Below are 19,561 nucleotides of genomic sequence, written 5' to 3' on the forward strand. Positions count from 1 at the left end.
GAAATGCAAGTCAAGTACAAAAATGCTGACAGCTTCACTATGCAGTAATCTGGCCTTCTATATGTGACAAAATGTTGGAGTTCAAACTTTATCTGTGTCAGCTATTTGAACTTCAAACACTCGCATAATTCAATATTGCAAGAATTCAGCTGAATAACGACAACTAACTTTAAACCAACTTTAGGTAGTTTAGCCATGTTTCCTCCCTTCTCAATCTCAACATTACAGCTCCAGAAAAACAGTTACTGATCACAGGTGAAGAGACAGGACTCTTAACTGGCATCCTTTTTGGGAGCCCTACACACAGACAATCCCTTCCTAGGATGATGAAGTCCACTTTAGATCACACAGAATTTATATTACCACTTGTTCATCCAGCCAACAGTAGTGGCATCCCTGACCTCCCGACCATCTCCTGCCTCCTCTTTGCCAGAAGTTGCCACACCTACCACAGGCAGGACAAGCCAATACAGGACTGTGAATTAGCAATTCTGGTTCAGTCTGGTATCTCAGCACCAGCCACAGCTCTTCTGTCATTCCTACAACCTCCCCTGATCTGCCACCATGTTTTCTGCATTAATGATTTTCTGTGTCCAGCATCCTCCTCTTGCCATTCTCTTCAGACACAAAGCATCAAATTCCTACCAAGTTTTCTGGTAATCCTGGGATTCAGCCAGTGAATATATTCTAGATAATGGATATTAGGAACCCTTAGTAGACATAATGCTATTTTTCCTATTACATTTGAATACTGGGTGTAGTATTCAAAAGGAGATCCCCCTTAAGAGTCACATAATTACATTTTAGGACATTTTAGTACAGCAGTTCCAAAAAGGAGCAGCAACAGAGAAGAGCAGCACAAGGTTAATCACTCCGCTTCCTAGTTTCCAAACAGGCAAAAAAAATGTAGAAGTTTCTAAGTAGTTTTAGGCTCTTTGGAAAAGCTACCAACTCACACAAGATAGACAATGGGAGAAGGCAATCACACTCATTTCAAATTGTGACTTGACATTTAACTCAGTCAATGCAAAATAATTCTGTGAATTAATTCAAACAACACACCTTCCCGTAATTAAACAAAAGCTAAAAGTAATGGAAGGTTTTAAATATTTTTTTATCTGGTGCATTTTCATTTATTTTCTAGGATTACATTCACGTTCTGAACAAGGGCAAATTTAACTGGTTCAGTTCATGGCCCATTGAGACTACACAACAAACTCAGAAATGTAGAAAGCAGAACTCACTTGACAACAGTTTAGGAATCTGCTGCTGTGGACTCATTAGCGGCCTGGCGTACGGGGCCCCGTAAGTTCCAAGAGGTACTGCGTTGGGATACATTCCTGGCATCCCTCTTTCCCTTGGCATTGCATGGCTATTACGTGTAAGAAATGGAAAGGAAAAAGAGAATAAGATTAAGATATCAAAAAGAAATTCCTCATAATGAGGGTGGTGAGGCACTGGCACAGGATGCCCAGAGAAGTTGCAGATGCCCCAACCCTGGAGGTGTTCAAAGCCAGGTTGGATGGGGCTTTAAGCAGCCTGGTCTAGTAGGAGGTGTCCCTGCCCATGGCAGGGGAGTCGGAACTGGATGATCTTTAAGGTCCCTTCCAACCCAAACCAGTCTATGATTCCCACTGTATTTTCTGCATTTCAAGCAAAAATCCACTAAACAAGTTTTTAAAAAAAGCAAAATAGGAGGAAAGCTACTCAGAAACATTTAGTGGAAACAAAAAAGCCCCAGATCAAGATGATACAGGGCATTATCACAAAATTACTGTAACACACAGTTTTCATCAACAATGATTTTAAATATCACATGCCAAAGTTTCCAACATGGAACAGCAGCACTTAATCTCTGACAGACCACCCCTATCCCCCTTGTCTCTCTTTTTTTTAATTTAAAAAAGCAATACAGGAGTAAAGTCATCTCACAGCAAGGCAGTCAATAACAATGCCACCAGTCTTACCCTAATGTTCTAAATGCTGACTGGTCCAAATGCACTGGTTTTCTGTCTCTGTTAAAACCAAGCTGTGGTCTCCAAGGTCTACCATCGTTGTTGGTTTTTTCCCAGTCTCCTGGCTTCAGGACAGGAGCAGGTTTCCTTAATGTTAAAAACAGTTCCATAAATATTTATCAGAGCAAATTCCCAGATTAATAAATGAAAATGGAGATATTTGAAAACTTACAAATTATACTTACTTTGCGCCAGGTAACACTACAGCTTTGAAAACAAAGTCTTCATCAAATTGTGGATCTTTGAAAGAGATACTAGAAGAAAGTATTTGAGGATTAGGTTTATTTGATAATTAAGACAAGCAAGGTGAAAAAGTAATTGCTGCATTATTAACAGTGATGTAGATAAGAGAAAATATAATATTCAAGAAGACATAACTTAAATTGCATAGTGCATTTCTTGCACACGGATATATTGACTAGGGTGGACTTGGATTTCTCAAATGTGACCTTTTTCCTTCCTTGTACCAAGAACCAGTTAAAAAGAAAGTTAAATGTCTATAAAACAGTCAGTCCTATGCATGGTAATGAAAAGTACCTTCTGCAGACCCTTGAGCACAAATCCTCTAGTGAAAGCACTGATTAAGTTCAAAAGCTACCGCAGTACAAATGGGAAGGGTATCGGCTTGCTACGCAGTTTAGTCAAAAGCATACAAAACTTAGATTGCTGGGGCAAGGGAGTTTTTATCCTGAAAGGCAGCTTTGCAGTTGAATGCATTCCCACAGAGGGATATGCACCTATTTGCAGTGACAACTTGCAGACTCTGTGCTTTGAGCTGCGTAGTATCTGACAAACTAAATAGTAACAGAGCAAAAAGTGGCTGAAAGCTTAATTTCTGCTGGTACAATGCATTGTATAGCAGCGTGAGGTTCCTCTAGGAATATTCACCCACATTCCATGCAATTCCCATCTCCTAGTGCAAGTATCCAGATCTCAGGCAGGTCTCACTAGGGACATATTTGAAGTACACAGCACTAACCTGCTCCCCGTCCTCTCATTACCTACCATTTTACACAGAAGAATGCTTGGGATGCCAAGAAAGATAAAAGCAGACAGCTAAGCGGAATAATCTCACTCGTCCAGATGAAATACATCTGGTTTTCAGCACTGAGAATGAATGAGACTTGAAGGAAAGGGAATAATGGTCCCTTAGAAAATTCAGTCAAAGTCCAAGAACTGAAGAGCAGGACCATGACTGCTCATATCATCTCAAAGGACAGGAAGAAAAATCTTTGCAATACAGGAATGGACAGAAACGTAAAACAATTCAAACCTCCTGACAGTGGCAGATGGAAAGCCAGAAACTACCTTTAACTCATCACTCAAAGTAACTAAATCCCCATTTAAGAACATTCTTTTTACAATATCCTGACAAGCCACAACTTAACATTTCTTACTGCCTGTATAGTTGTTCTAGTTGAACCAGGTTATGCCTCCTTGGAGAAAAAAAAAAAAAAAAAAAAAATCACACGGACAGACTGCAAGTGATTTTTAGTGTCTCAAGTATCTTACATGGCTCAAGAAGTGGGAAGTTATGGGCTCCAGCATTATTATACTGTGCCAAATTAAGCAAGAATGACATACAACACGCTAGGTCTACAGAAATCTGTTGTGAAGTGCAAGAGTAAAAATTATCTGTAACCACAAGATTTATTCTTGGAAATTCTACATTGTTTTTTCATTCATTATAAAGTTTCTTATCCCAAACATCACATTCAGGCAAAGTTCATGTTACTTCTTAAAGATATGAAGCTTATATTCCCAGGCATCCTTTGGGAACTGCTAGGAAAAAAAATGGATGAAAAACCCAAGAGGCAATAATCTACAGCTGGAGGGCTTTCAATCAATATCCAATTCTGTCACAAAGGCTTGCCGTCATGAACATTTAGTTTCCTTTCATTTAAAAGTCTTGATACAGACCATCAAGTTCCACAGGTGTTGCTCTTAGCTTTCCAAAGAGCCAGAAGTCCCGTCAGAGAGCAAGCAAAAAAGCAGGAGAGGTGAGGAATTTCTGAATGGATGAAGCATGCTGGGTTTGATGCACTGAGAAATGACCATTCTGGACATCTCTGCAGGACATGTCACTCACTATGTGCTATGCTTAACCATCCTAACATAAGCCTGCTGTGTTACAACACAGTGTCTTGGACCATGTTCTCACAGAAAACCAGAAACACTCAAAGTAAAAGCTTCGATTTTATTAAGAGATGAATTCTATTGCAAATTCAGCAACACAAAACACCAGAATAAACTGAGTTTTGACTGCTGTATTTTGTACGGCATAGCATTAAAACCCAGAGTTTACTGACCTGACTGCAGAATTTTGTGTAAGATCACGCAGCATTGGAACAGGAGACTCCACTGTCCTAGTGAAGAGAAAAACCTCTGTCAGAATGACATGTAACATATTTGTGACTGTTTGCTCCACTTTCTCTGTGACTACCACTCCAGCTCCTGTGAACTAAGCCTGCGACACAAAAGGAATTGCAAAATTAACTTGCCTTTCCCCTAAGTAAAATATTTCTAATAAGCAATGGAATTACCGAATCCTTATTTCTTCATGCTCTTGCTTTTGCAGCTGATCTGTGTGGATTCTCCAGAGTCTAACAGGGGTTCACACACTTTCCACTACTCAGTGGCCTGTTTACAAGCCCTGTTACTATTCCGCACCTTGGAAATGTCCCCATAGAGCTAGGGTTTGATTATAACAAGTCAACAGGTTTTAAGAAGGCAGAAGATGACCAGAGAGACAGACACAAATGCAGACACTGCGAAGGCACAAGCCTGCTTCATCAGGAAGAAAGAGGCTTTGAAGTAAAAAAAAAAAAAAAAATTCACGAGCCCCTCGAGATTTAATAGACTGACAGGTAGTTGCATCTTAACCCTTCCTTTCCTTCCTCCTGAAAACTTTACTCCTTCAACTCTAGTAGATAAACCTAAAAAGCTTGAGAAAATTACTCTTATCAATCAGAAACCAGAGCCCTCCATTGACCCTACTGCAGCACAACAGTCACAGACCCCTGTTACACACAAAGGTCACAACCTGTAACACACTCTGCCTGAATTTGATCCAAACCTTTTTTAGTAAGGTAAGACTTATTTTGAAGTGGCAATATAAATGCCTGCGCACCTTCACAAAGCTTCTGGCAAACTACTGCTCTAGATAAAAAAAAAAATCCATTTCTCAGGCCCCATCTATGGAAGGCAATACCCAGAAGAGTCGTCTTTTTCTTGCATTGCTATTCCTTCCAAGAACAGCTATGAGTTGCTCATATTCTTTACAAGCCATGACAAGAATAGAGAAATGTATATTAGCGAGTGTGACCTAGGATACATTATCTGTCCAACAAAATCACAGTGTTTGTGCATTTAATGCAAATGACTTACTGAACACCTGCTTATGCCTCTAAGCAAAGTTAGATAAATGAATGCATATCCTACAATGTGAAGATTACACTGATAATTTCACAAACTCAATGCATTATCTCGAAAACAAAAAATATTAGCATTTTTTGTATGTGTAGCTGGTAACAGTCCTGAATATAGTGCTATAGCCTAAATGAAAAACGCCAAAAATATATCTCTATGTGGATTTTTCTTTAACACAATTGAGATTTAACATATAAAAAGGAAAGTTGTTGGGGTATTTTTTTTTAAACAGCATGCGCTATTGGAAGTGATAGACTGCATGAAATCAACATTCACACAAAAGCAGAGAGGCCAAGACAACATGACCCTACCAAATAAGGCCACCATTCACTACTACTTTTATTTTGTAGTCCCTATGTACTTATTAAGAAGTTCAAACATTAGTAAATACATAAAAAAATAAATTAGTGTTCCATAAATGAAATGACAAGTAAAAAAAAAAAATTCACCAGCAATTAGACACATTAGAGCACTTGAAACGCGCTGATTCTGCTTTAAAAGCTTAGTTCTGAAATTAAAGAAATAGGATAGTAGAATCAGTCTTAGTTGTTTTACATTTCCTGATGATAATATACACCTAGTATGAAACCTAGCGGAAAAAGCACGTTCAGCCTCAGAACTAAATGCATCACCTTGTCAGGAGTTTCAGGTTTCTCCTTGTGGGCACAAAGAGATTTTTATTTAAATGCAGACATAACTGAAGGAAATGCCTTTCAGCATCAAACAACCCCAATCAAAACTATACTCACTGATCTGGAAGAACAGCATTTTCATTCAGCATAAGCTTTCCCTGGATTCCATGGCACAGCTCTGGGGGTATATCCACTGGCTATGGAAGAAATAATTTTTCAGCTGAAGCACTTTGTTAGACCTCCACCTTCACCACTGACACAATCCCTTAAGAATAAGTACAACCTACCTCTGTATTTTTGGTCTTGTATTGCTCTACAATAAAGTCACAAAGTGGATGGTGTTTTCCAACAAAGAGAACATCACCACCAAGACTATTTCTTCTGCCTAGAAAAGATGAAGGGAATGGGATAAGAATTCAGAGCAAACAGGGAAGGAAGGAACACGGCAAACCAGCATGCTGCCCTGTTGACGTCTCCACAAAAGGAAAGCTTCACTGTGATTTAGAAGAAAGCTTTGGACATTCATTGAGACTGCTGGAAATACAGCACCTCTGCCTAGAATAGGAAGTCCCTGGTCACAACAGTAGTTTTACTCTTTGCCAGCAACAGGAATCTTATGTTCAATGGGAGGAATGTTCAATTTAGGACAGAGTACTGTTGAAGATACAGATGGGCTAGGGGAAAATAAACCCAAAGCAAACAAAAAACCCCCAACCACCTACAAGAACCAGCTATTATTTTTGCACAATGGAGAAAGTAACACATACATTTGCTTATATAAAGCTGAGCATGAAGCTTCACGTATCATAAGTGGACACAGCCTGCCTACCGGTCAGAGGACAGCCAACACACCCATCAGTCTTACTGTCAACTCTAAGCTTGGAATCAGAGTTTATTCTTTTGCTTGCAACATAGTAATCTAACAAGAATTTTGACAGTGTATACTGGCAGAAGTTTTTCATAGGCTGCTATCTGACTTTCAGGTTAAGTCTTATGCAGGTCTACTCCAGTAAAATAAGAGTTAGTGACAGCTACAAAATCCAGTCCATCAAGGATCATTTTAATTACCAGCACCATCCATAGAGAAGAGGCTACAGCCAGACAATTCAATCCAAGCAAACATCTATTATACCTTGCTCATTTAGGGTGAAACAGTGGTAATACATTGTAACAGCATATCACAGTTCTTACTTTCTTCAGGAGTGAGATCAGGGTAGACTTCTTCCAGGGCAGCTCTAAGGCGCCGCTCGTCAACAAATGGCAATAATGCAACACCTAGTAAACCCAAAACATTATTTTTTTCACATGTGTTGGGAAAAAAAACCCCAGAACTAAACAAAATAAAAATGAAAGCTCCAACAGGTTCTTCACCCAAGAAAGAACTGTTGCACCAGTTTCAGAACATAAAACCCTACATTTTCATAAGTTGTGACCCTGCAGGCTCTTTACAGAAAAGAGAGTTCAGTGGTAGCACAAGTTGAAAAGGGAAGCTTACCTCCAACCTCCTCCCTCCATTCTCCTCCCCACCCCTGGGTAGGCACTGGGAAGCAGTGACCACTACCCTCATCTGCCTCATTTAGGAACAAGAGGAGCTCAGTAAGACAGTTATATTTTGTCTCGTTTGCTACAGATACTCCCTTGACAGAACTCAATACTACTTTATTCAAATTAATTTATTAAGAGACAACAATGGAAGAAATCACTCCAAGTTCAGTGATATAGATATTACCCATTAGGGACTATTCATACCAGCTATTAGTTTTACTCCCGAGATAACAGGGAGGCTCCTCTCAGGATCAAAATCCCTCACTAAACAGCACACTTTTAATAAAATTGGATGAAGCTGGAGAATGGGCTTCCCTGGCAGGCTCCAGTATATGCTTTCTTTTATTATAAAAGAATAAAAAAACCCACTAAGAAACTTACTGTGGAAATTCTACAAAGATTTACTTCTGTCACCCTCATTATCAGACGGAATCTAGAGTAATTGTTTCGGGTTTTATTTTATTTCCCCTATCATGAACACTACAGATTTTCCTGACCAAGATGACAGCAAAGGCTTCCTACTAAACTGATATTCATAGTTTGATATTTGTGCCTGGTCTACTGGTGGGCAGATCCCAGATACTCTTGTCATTAGTCTAAGATACAACATTCATAGATTGTGGACTTCCATAGACCGACTCCTGATCTAAACCTTAGTCTGCTTGAAATACTTTTGCTTCTGAAGTTAGATCTTTATGCGGCTTTATTTAAACATATACTACTGTCTCGGAGCTCAAGGAAAAGGGACAACCTAAAACTTTCCCTTTTTATTTAGCCTTTTGTAAAATAACAGGGAGCAGAGTTAGGTTGTACAGCCTGCTGTTGCCAACCACACCACCAAGAAATCTACCCCATCCATGCTTATGAAGCATGAGAATGATCTACTTTATCAAAGACAGCATCAGACCTCAGCCACGTTCGAATTTCAGCTGGAACATAACTGCTTGTGAGAGGAAATAATGACAAGCATACCCTGGAAAACAATTTATTTTCACCTTCACAATGCACTAGTGGAATGACAACAAAATGGGAGGTGTTCATAACCCAGGAGACCGCAAAAAATTGTCAATGCTGAGCTTTCAGAAGCATAATCACATCTCAAAATGAAGATAGTCAAAAATTGCATTAAAGAAAACAAGGTTTACATAAGGTTCTTTTGAACAGAGACAGTCTGTGCTTCCTGCTTGGAAAATAGTTCTTTGCAACTACCTTTTAAATAGGAGAATTCCAGGTGTTAACCCAGAACAAAGAATCGATAATGCAATTAAGCATTAAATGAATGAAAACTAATATAACAGGCTGCTGGAATCATGTGGGAGCTCCTTAAAACAATACTGCTTTAGAGTGTGAATTTGGACAAAAGGACCACATAAAGTTACTAGAATTACAACAAAAGAAAAGGTTACAGAGAGAAAACTTGCTGTGCAGCGTGTCTTGTAATACCCAGGAATATTGTCTTTCATTTTAGAACACTGTCCTGAGTAAGATATTTGAGTGTCTAACCCTGGCTATTTCAAAACACAGGTATGCTGCACAGGGGAAGAATCACAGAATTGCTGACATCAGTAAGAAGCTCTAGAGATCATCCAGTCCACCACCTCTGCTCCAGCATGGTCGTGGGCTGTTCAGGTTGCCCCAGGCAGGTTCCCCAGGACCATGTCCAGCTGGATTTGGAGTATCTCCAAGGACAGAAACTCCACAGCCTCTCTGGGCAACGTATTCCAGTGTCTGTTGACCCCAAGAGTACAAATGTGCTTTCTTATGCTCAGATGGAATTTCACATGTACCATTTTGTGCCTAAATAATCATTTATACCTCTAATTGTGACATTGGACTATTGGCTGAACACCAGATACAAAATTCAGCAGGCCTTTAAAATTAATATTCTCCAAAGGGAGAAGCTGCATTAAATACTGTATCTGTTTTTTCACTCTTTGTATGCATCCAAATATTTCTATATTCCCCAAAGCTTTTTTCACAAGGTACTAATGAGCCACTGATTGAACAGAACAAGATCCATTAATTAAATGCAAAAGAGACAAAAGACAATTACACAGTAAGGCTGATAAAAATAGAAAAATGATTAATCTAGTTCAGGACAAATTAAAAAATCCAGAATGACTGCTGAAATTACTACTAATCATTGCCAATCCTAAATCAGTTACTGAGCCATAATTTGTTCTTCATACAAATTTCTTTTAAAAAATATACCTGCTGCAAAACGCTTCTCCCACACACCAAGTAGTGCAAGTTACTTCTGTGACTTGGTGCATCATTATCTCACTAAGATAATTTTCCATTTTCTTCCTATTTTTACATAGATTCCTAATAACAAGGTCAGTATACTATAGCTCAAAAAAAAAGTTGAAATTTCACCTTGCCAAGCATATTTCTTCCCATTTAAATCGATAGCAAAATCTTCAGGGTAGAAGTCGATTATGCTTGATTCCTGTGTTCGAGAAAATAATAATAAAAGAATCATTAAAGCCAATTACTAAATTAATTCATAATGCCATGTAATACTGTACACAAAGCTAAGGAGAACTTTGACTAATAGAAATATCTTTTAGTAAATGACATTTAAGCATGAAGTGTGGTAGGGCACTTCCATTAGAGTATCAAAACAAGAAATTAAACAGGACAGAATAATTCCAAGTAACTGGGTTAAGGTATCTGTTTCCATGTTAAGTTTTGCAAGGTTTCTATAAAAAAGGGCCACAAAGTTGGTGAGGGGTTTAGAGAGGAAGGCATATGAGGAGTAGCTAAAGTCACTTGGTCTTTTCAGCCCGGAGGAGATTAAGTGGAAACCTTACCAGAGTCTACAGCTTCCTCACAAGAGGAGCAGGTGCTGAGCTCTCCTCTACGGCAACCAATGATAGGACTCAAGGGAATGTCAGGAAGATGTGCAAGGGGAGGACGAGGTTGGATATTTGGGAAAGTTTCTTCACCTAGAGGGTGGTGGAGCACTGAACAGGCTCCCTTGGGAAGCAGTCACAGCACCAAGCCTGACAATGAATATTTAAGAAGCATCTGGACAATGCCCTGCAGCACATGGTGTGAATGCTGGGGTTGTTCTATGCAGAGACAGATGTTGGACTTGATCCTTCTGGATCCCTTCTAACATTGGACATTCTATGATTCTATCTAAGTAAACAACCTTACTAAAATGTAAAAGCATCAGGAAACAATCTTTCTTACAGAAACATCTGAATTCAAAGAATCACTTAAGGATCTTTGAAGAATCCCTGCAATCAACCAAAACCAATCTTTCCTGGTCTCCATTATTTTTCTGCATTAAGAAAGTAGCAGCAAGTCATTCTCACACAACTGCAAGATGATATCCTTTCAGAGACGAATACAACCAGGATTCTTACCGGATCTGTCATGAGCTTCCTCCACGTCGGTGGCAGAAAATTTCCACTTGCAGCTGGAAATACTCCCATAAGTTGCTCAAGAGGCTTAAACTGTTGAAATTAAGCAAGCAGATGTAGGACACTTCTAACAAGCAGTTAAATCACAAATAAATAACTAGATGAAGATGGCCTACCGGTTTTGAGCCCTTCTCAAAATCTGAAGGCATGTCTGCAATACCCTCAAAGTCGGAAGCAAATGGAGCATAGTGAAAAGGGTAATACCAATTCCAGGATGCACAGCCCTAGGATAGAGAAACAAGAGAAACAAAATCATATAGCCCAGTCCCTAAAGACGACAAAGTTTAGCCCAGCATCAACCAGGAGGAGGAGTCCCCATGATTAGAAAAGAAAGAGCTCTTGCCTCTAAAGGTACTCTGGACTTCAGGTTGGGACTTAACTTTTCATAGCCAGACTAGATCAAGTGAGTTCATGGGAGAGTGAATGGAAACCTCTCGCATTTCTTCAGCGGCACAGAGCAGCAGACAGACTTCTATGCCAAAGTACTCTTGCTCTGTGCTAGGTTTGAGTAACTAAGGCAGACAGCCAGAGAGACAGGACCTAGCACCAGAAAGACAAAAGACCTTACAGCAGTTTCTTAACCTTAGCTTCAGGACACTCTAATGTGCTTCATGCCTTTTTATGTCCCCTACGAGAGAAAAAATATCCAACACACACGAGGCATGTGCACAAAGTTCCATAAAACCAAGCACAAAAGTTCCTTGCAAAAAGTACAAAACCACAGCCTACCCACACAGTTAACCAGTCCCTGGGACTGTTCTGAGGCTCAAGCCTGTAACAACTTGGACACATTTTCAACTTCTGCAGATGCTACCGCACTTTGAAAAGGGAAATACATATAGATGACACAGAGGAGGAATTTCCAAGCTCTCCATAACTGTATAAATACCAGAATCATGCCAGTCAAAGCCACTACAGTGGTCTCAATAGGAAAAGAATCAGTATTTTTCTAGCAGCACTCAGTTCGCACTACTGTTTTTCAATGTGACAACCCCACCCCCAGCTTGGGAATATGAAGGACCAGAGAACCCCACTATGATACACACTACAAAGTGTGAAAATGTGAATGGTACTTTTTGAACGTTGAAAAGTATTCTGGTTTCAGCTGTTACTCTTCTACTCAACACAAGCACTAGTACATACTTGGAGTAACATTTTGCTTTTCCCCCTCTTATTCTTCTGTCTTGAATATCGGGAAATATAAAGTGCATTCACTTGAAAGAGGCAAAATGATCCTCAAAGAGGGGAAAATGCAGTAAACTCAAACACAGCAGAACACAATGCACTTTATAAAGGAAATGTGGCTCTAGAAGGTCTAAGTCAAGTTTTCACCTCTTAAGTTATTTTTCTTAGCAGCACCACTTGAAACAAAACCTGACTATTTTGACTTCCAATTCTGAATAAGTAAATGTCAATGAGGCTCCTCCAGTGATATTTTTGGTATAAAATTACAGAGACTATAATTATTAGATGCAATTCTTCAGATGGTTTCAGTACATTTCAAAAGCCAGGTGGATAGTTTTATTTATTTATCTAGTCTTTCTCCTTTTTTTTCCCCCCCTCTCCAAACAGATGTACCCACTAGTGCAACATGCTCTGCATTAGTAGCTTCTGTAAGAAGAAAAGTACGTAATGTATTCTATCAGAAGTTTTATGGACAATGAGCAGAAGTCACAGGAAGCCATACTTATGTGGTAAAAAAGAAAAAAACAGCACAAAATCCCTCAAGCAAACCAATTTTGAAATTTCAATAGCTTCCTAATCTAACTTCTCTACAGACACAAAGGGATCCGACTGCTGCTCCACACCGATATAAGACTGCCCGCGTATAGCAGGTTACAGTACCTTGCCTACACATAATTCTGTTATGCACATACAGACAGCAGCACATGCAAGTATTTAATTGCTGCAGCATTTTCAGTCTGCAATGTAAATTTTATAAGATTTAAAGAAAGACTTGCCTTCTTTTAGAGTAACCTGAATGTGAAGCATAACGGCAAAAACAAAGCCCTAAACATTTGCGTACTTTCATCCAGTTTTCCTTTGGAACATTATTAAACCAGAAAACATTTTTCTGTACAGTCACTTTTCCTTGAGATCTTATTGGCACTCCTCCTCGATTTTCTTGAGAGCACTATGGTCCTGCCTGAAGTTGTCGTCAACCTCACTGATTTATTTTCTTTGTGGATGTAATCATCTATCACTTCTATACACACCAGTCACTTCAGCCAGAACACCTACAAACTCCGAAGGACAAGGAGTCACCTACGTACATCTCAATAATGAAACTAGCAAGTGTTGTTCTGTACTGCTTCAAGTTTGGTGTATGCCTGTTCTCCAGCTCCTATATATTTAAAGTCACAAATCTCTCAACAGCACACATGCAAACGCAAGCCCGGTTTAAGCAGTTACAAAAGCAGATAGTGATGTCTGCACAAGGCCACTGATCACAAACCAATAAATTCACAGCCCATGCTTGCTTTAAATAAATCAATCTTAACTTCACAATTTTCAAATGAATATAAATATTTTGGTTACCTTGTAAATATTACCCCAGTTTTGGCATTTACTCCATTCCTCTAAACCCTTCAGTTTCCCTTAAAACCCAGACTGCCTTTTGCAGTGGTTTTGTACTACTGCATCACTGAAGGTCACACTGACAGTCTTCCAACAAGTGGACACCCACTGCTCATCTGGAGATTAATTTACACGTGTTGGACACAGATGAGCATGTATAGAGTTCGAGGAATAATTTCTTGACATGGTTAAATGGAACACACTTTGCTTTCCAACAACCTTAACTGTGTGTAGGATCATGGAAGCTTCCACCGACATAGGTTTCCAGGTGACATTTGTTCTTTGCAAAAGGAGATAGAAATTCTGTTCTTCAGAAGGATTGGGAGAGCTCAGCTCTCCTGCAAATCAACTGGCGATCAAACCATAAACTAAGATTTTCATTCACTGTAACATTCAAGTCAGAGCGCAACTTCAACTAATTAATACAGTAGAAGGGAATATGCTCTCTTTTTGTTCCAAGGGGAGGAAAAAAAGGGGGTACACGTTAAAATAGCTTAACAAACTTTAAGACTGCATGGCCTTCTGCAGACATGCAAACTAATTGTCCTGCCTGTGCTCTAAGGTGGACAATTGCAAGCCACATATGAAAACCATGTAGTTTTATCAACGTGGCACTGAGTTTGAGCGTCAAAGCCCTGCTGAACCAGATAAACTTCATCGGCTCACACACGTTCTGTAGCCAAGTCACACACAAAATATACCTCACTTTGTCTTCAGGGCACGAAGCTAGTTATTAACCATCGGTGCAACCAACCCCAATATGTCTGACTAATCTCTTGCCAATCTGACATCTCAATTATCGAAAGATTTAAATCACATACAGATTACTTCAATCACAATACACTTTGTAGAACATCATTACAATCTAAGGAGGAGACTGACAAGTCAGTTCCTTTCAAATTCTTCCTAGCATTTCACAGGCTTTGTCCTTTGTTCACTCATTTAGTCATCAGCAATTTCACTATGCATGGCTATGTATTGCAAAGGAAAAATAAGCATCAGTCCTTAATAAACTAAACAAGTGCCATTACTGTATGTGAGAAACAAAACCTGCATTCAAGTCTCAAGTGTCAGATAGAACGGACACCCGCTTATTTTACAGCTTCAAAAAAAACCAAAACCACCACTGCTCTTCAAAAATTAATTATCATGACTTCCTGAAAAGAAATAGGGTGCAGACACAAAAGAAAACTGAAGTTTCAAAAGAAGAAATTTTTCAGTACCTGGTAGTAGTATCTGAGAACCCAACAAAGCCCTTCCACATAGGACTGTACAACTTTACGACGGAATTTCTCATCAGATGCATCAACATCAAATTTGTTTTTATAGTAGCGCTGTTTCCAACCAGTTTCCCATAACCTGCACAATGAACACAAACAGACATCAATACATGTCAATATATGCACATTTACATATCTGAATTCAAATACAAGCCAGTTACTTGATACTTCAATTCCTATCTTTATACAATTCAAGTGAAAGCACAAAACCTGATACTCAACAGCAAGAGAATAAAGTTTGGTGATTGGCATCACAGAAAATCCAGATGAAATTCCGAAGCCACCATCCTGATAAATACATCTTCAAAGCACTTGTAAAAGCAGGGTAGCTTTTTCAAAGATGTGCCTGCTACTGTCAGGATTTTTCAGAACAGTATTGTTCCTATCTGGCAATTTCATCTTTCTTATAAGGAATCTTTTACCAAAATCACCATTTGAACTTTTTCTTTAATTCTTTCAGCCATTAGAAAAAGAACAAACTCTTCCCCTTTCTTCTTTTGTTTCATCTGCCCCAGGACTTACTGGAATATCTTCCCACATCAAGTTCACTCATTTATGCTTAATGCCCCTCTCAAGCAGAACAGTGATATAGTTTCCCTACTATTCAAAATAAAAAATAAGCAAATAAATAATAATAAGCAGCTGCAGCTTGATTCCTGTATTCTGCAGCTGTTCAGACAAGCTATGATTACCAGAATTATCTGCAATACAGAAATCCCATGCTTGCTAACTCACATCAGATGAGTTCTCTTTTACAGAAGGATTTTCAGTCTTTCATGACAGAGATGGACACTGAAGCCAAAAGAGCAATCTCAGTTTATCCTCACTTCACACAGCTCCCCCTTATGTCCGTCCACAGATGGGGCAGGGGAAAATAACCACTTGCTCATCTTTGACAGACAAACATCTGAATCTCTCAACTCTGCTCTATCACATTTGGAAAAAAGTGGATGCTATACTGTGCCATATTTCAAGCAACAATATTCTGTGAAGAATATTCTGTGTTCAGTAAACACATGCCACAGGCTCCTCTAAAAACTGAGGAAGCAGCAATACAGCTGTGGCGGGCATGGGCAGCAACAGGAATCACAGTCTACAGACTCCAGAGCTTTTCTTCCTTGGATATTTTATCTCCTCACTACATCTTCCATGTTCCCTGCCATTCAACAGGTGACACGTGAATATAGAAAGAACAGTTGTGCCACAACCAAGGAGCTATTAATATACATGTAAAACTTCAAGTTTTCAGTCCTCACCAACAACGTAATCTGGGGGGAAATTCCAGTTCAATTCAGAACCTGACATCTAAAAAGTTAGTTTCAGTAACTCTACATAACATTTGGTTCAATAATATAACGCTTCAGAACTGGTCGCCCTCACAAATCTATCTGGGTTGATTTTGGGTTTGCTATGTGTTGTTGGGTTTTTTTATTTTGTTTTAATTTGAACCTATTACTCACCATACCGAACGCGTTTTACTCATACATATATCAAAGTTCACATGAATTTTGGTACTCAAGTGAACTAAAGCAAATTACAAATTTGATTTAGAAACATGCTAAATTGGATAATCCCTTAGGAAGGATATTAAAAAAATACTGATTTATGCTTTTTTACACAATGCATAAAGGATCTTCCCTTGCTTCTGTTTCAAGTTGGTTGGCCAGTGCAAGGATATTTTTAAAATATGACCTGTGCTAGTTTAAAGATGATTCAAAACTGATGAGGAGGTGAAGAAATAAGAGTTTTTTCCCAAGAGTGTTTGGTCTGGTTTTTTTCCCCCAAGAGTTTAAGAAAGCCAGGTGAACAAGGACAGAGCTGCTTGCACAGAAGTCTTGAAGGACACAGTCAAAACATCTACCGTCTACACGCATCTGACTAGGTAAACTCCCTGGCATCCAGACACTTGCATAAATTTCAGAAACCTTTTCCATAAGATAACAAAACCCAATCTTCCAGCTGACTAGAATTATTAGTTTTAGTTTTAATGTCTTTCTAAATACAAAATATATTTTTGTAAACAAGTCTGTTGTCATTAGTTCATTCATGCAGTTTTTACTTGAAATGAAAAGCATAACATTATTTTTTACTCAGAAAAGGATCTGAATAAATACTCTGCCTACAACTGAGCTTAAATAACTTCAGACTAATGCTTGGCATCAAAACTACTGCTACTTGTAAATCATCATATTTCATTCACACTAGTTGCTGTGAAACTCTTAAAGGTTCTTTTAGAATCTACTAAAATTCAAATGGAAAGCAAGATTAAATTTATCCTGACTTTAGATTAAATTCTGTTTGACTGATTAAACAAGAAAAATCAATCCATTCAGGTCTATACATACAGGAAAAATAAGAATGAGAGCTAGAATATCTGATACTGGAAGACCTGATGGGCTAGATGACACAAATAAGTCATAACAACAGTGCTGGACAATAGTGGTCAGTGCTTGACATGAAGTAAACCCTTACTGTTTTCCCATGACCACCTACATCCCCTGACTCTACAGAAAACAAAAACCTACTGGTTGCATTTATCAGGACAGAATCTTCAAGAAAAAAATTATAAGGGCCTCCATCCTTGACTTAAGACAATGGCTTGATTTAAACCTCTGATAAACTCACACTCACTGGTAATTCACTGCCAGTTAGTTCTCATAGAATCCCTATCCCTTAATCATCCAGGGATCAGCAATCTAAGACATTAAAAGAACTCATTGTAGACAAAACGGGGCCTGCCACAAATCAAAGATGGAGGAAAGCATATTGTGATAGTCAAGATAAATAATGCTGCACACACAGGTGTAAGTGAATTTTATGGGTTAAATAGCTCAAAAATTCAACTGTGAAACAGTGGCATTCAGCTCACATAATCAAAGCTGAACAGTGAACGTCTAGCCAATCTAGTGCTTGGTCTCAAAGGGAGTAGTGGCTCGGAGGATTGAAAACCTGCACGCATACTAATCTAGATACTTAGATTTAACAGCTATAGCTTACACATCTCGCTGGAATTTACTGAATATTCTAACCCTCCACATTAATTACCAGTGGATAAAAAGATCATAGAGAAGCATATGAAGGCACTGCTGCTCTAAGCTAAATGGCATTAATTAGACTGCATCTATTTCAGCAATTTGCTAACAAAGTGCTACAAAAAAATGGCTTCACCTGATATTATCCTCTGGCTCAGGTTCACTGTCACTATCTTCAGCTTTTCGCTTAATTCCTCCTGCTGGGGATGGGCTGCCATCAGAAGTGAAGCTGGTATTTGGAGATGGTGAAGTTGTCTAGGGTCAGAATTATTACAGATAAATAGAGAGGAGGGGTAGGAGTTATTAGGCATTTACAATTCAAGTTAAAATTAACAGCTCTGTGATTATCACATGCATTGTTTTCAGTTCCCCAGAAATTCAAGGCAAAAGCTATACAATACAACACTTAAGCTATTATTTCAATCAGCAAAAAGAAAAAAGTATGCATCACTCATTGTATTAAAAGAGGCAGGCATTGATACAAAAAGTTAACTGAATTTGAGGAAAAAAAAAGATCCAATAAGTGAAACAGTATAATTGATAAAACACAATTTTTTTTTATATATTCCCACTCTGGAATACAATTGTTTTCTCTAGTCCTACAGCTTACGCTCCAACTTCATTTTACAGCAACCATGGAAAATGCATATGTAGACTACTGCAAAAATGCTGCTTGTAATTCTGAACTGGCAGAAATACTCTATGTTTCTTCACAACTGATCTTTTAAATTCCTTTAAAATTTATCTATCTTACTATTATTGAGTCTAGAAGTCTAAAACTTCTCTCATTCTATAAAGAACTGATTTATTAAATCCCTGTGCAAAAGTTTCAAGATGAACAGGGAACACCAGCAGAAATTACACTTTGAAAAAACACACGTTATTTACTTAGACTTCAGAGAGAGAATACATATCTTTAGAATGAAAAGCACCTTTAACCAAGAACGTATTCACTGTTTGGATCAAGATCTATGCCTAGGAAGAAAATATTTATCACAATTATTATTTAAAGTTAACAATGAAGACTTCTAGCAGAGCACTCAAATTATTTCCAATATTCCTCACTTTCTAGTACCTTTCCAAAAATTTCATCTAAGTTTCTCCTCTTCCTAATGAAAAATCAATGCTTTGGAAAGTAAAAGCAGCTACCAAACATGTAATTAAGCAAGTAAAGAATTTCCGAAGTACAAATATCTACATCTGCATGTGTATACAAATTCCAAAAAGAGTATTAAAAGACCTCCAGCTCAGGCATTCACTTTGTGTCTCCGACAAACCTACTGAGGAAGTTAATAAACCTGTGCTCACAAGGTTCTGACACTCCACATGTCAAACAAATTTGGAGAGAAGAACCACCCTATTCAACTCGGATGCATTCACGTCACACTTGTCCTCACAGAGCTATTTAACAAGCAGTAGTATACCAAACCCTTCAATAAAGAACAGACTTTTATTCAAGTAGTCACATAAAAAATAGGTTATTAAAAGCCACTCCCTTGAAAAATACATTTTTGGTGACTGCTTTTCATGAAAGCTTGATAGGGTAGAGAAAAAGGTGTCCAGTGTAACACAGAACGTGATTATTCCCCCTTGTACATGTAAATACCTTTGAACACCTAC

At 38.5% G+C, this 19,561-nt stretch overlaps 1 protein-coding gene across 1 annotated transcript in view; it reads right to left on the reverse strand.

Annotated features, from left to right (window-relative positions):
- The window catches only part of XRN2 (5'-3' exoribonuclease 2), a 51,649-nt gene that overhangs the window by 16,176 nt on the left and 15,912 nt on the right, over window positions 1-19,561 (reverse strand). The window contains exons 16-27 of the mRNA XM_069850292.1: window positions 18,078-18,196; window positions 14,853-14,988; window positions 11,169-11,276; window positions 10,996-11,085; window positions 9,998-10,070; window positions 7,268-7,351; window positions 6,364-6,461; window positions 6,194-6,273; window positions 4,325-4,381; window positions 2,201-2,269; window positions 1,968-2,102; window positions 1,245-1,372 (exon numbers count right to left, since the gene is read on the reverse strand). Coding sequence (XP_069706393.1) covers window positions 1,245-1,372; window positions 1,968-2,102; window positions 2,201-2,269; window positions 4,325-4,381; window positions 6,194-6,273; window positions 6,364-6,461; window positions 7,268-7,351; window positions 9,998-10,070; window positions 10,996-11,085; window positions 11,169-11,276; window positions 14,853-14,988; window positions 18,078-18,196 — 1,177 coding nt within the window. The remainder of the gene's footprint in view (window positions 1-1,244; window positions 1,373-1,967; window positions 2,103-2,200; window positions 2,270-4,324; window positions 4,382-6,193; window positions 6,274-6,363; window positions 6,462-7,267; window positions 7,352-9,997; window positions 10,071-10,995; window positions 11,086-11,168; window positions 11,277-14,852; window positions 14,989-18,077; window positions 18,197-19,561) is intronic.

The sequence above is a fragment of the Phaenicophaeus curvirostris genome, chromosome 2 (genome assembly GCF_032191515.1).
Source record: "Phaenicophaeus curvirostris isolate KB17595 chromosome 2, BPBGC_Pcur_1.0, whole genome shotgun sequence".
NCBI lineage: Eukaryota > Metazoa > Chordata > Aves > Cuculiformes > Cuculidae > Phaenicophaeus > Phaenicophaeus curvirostris.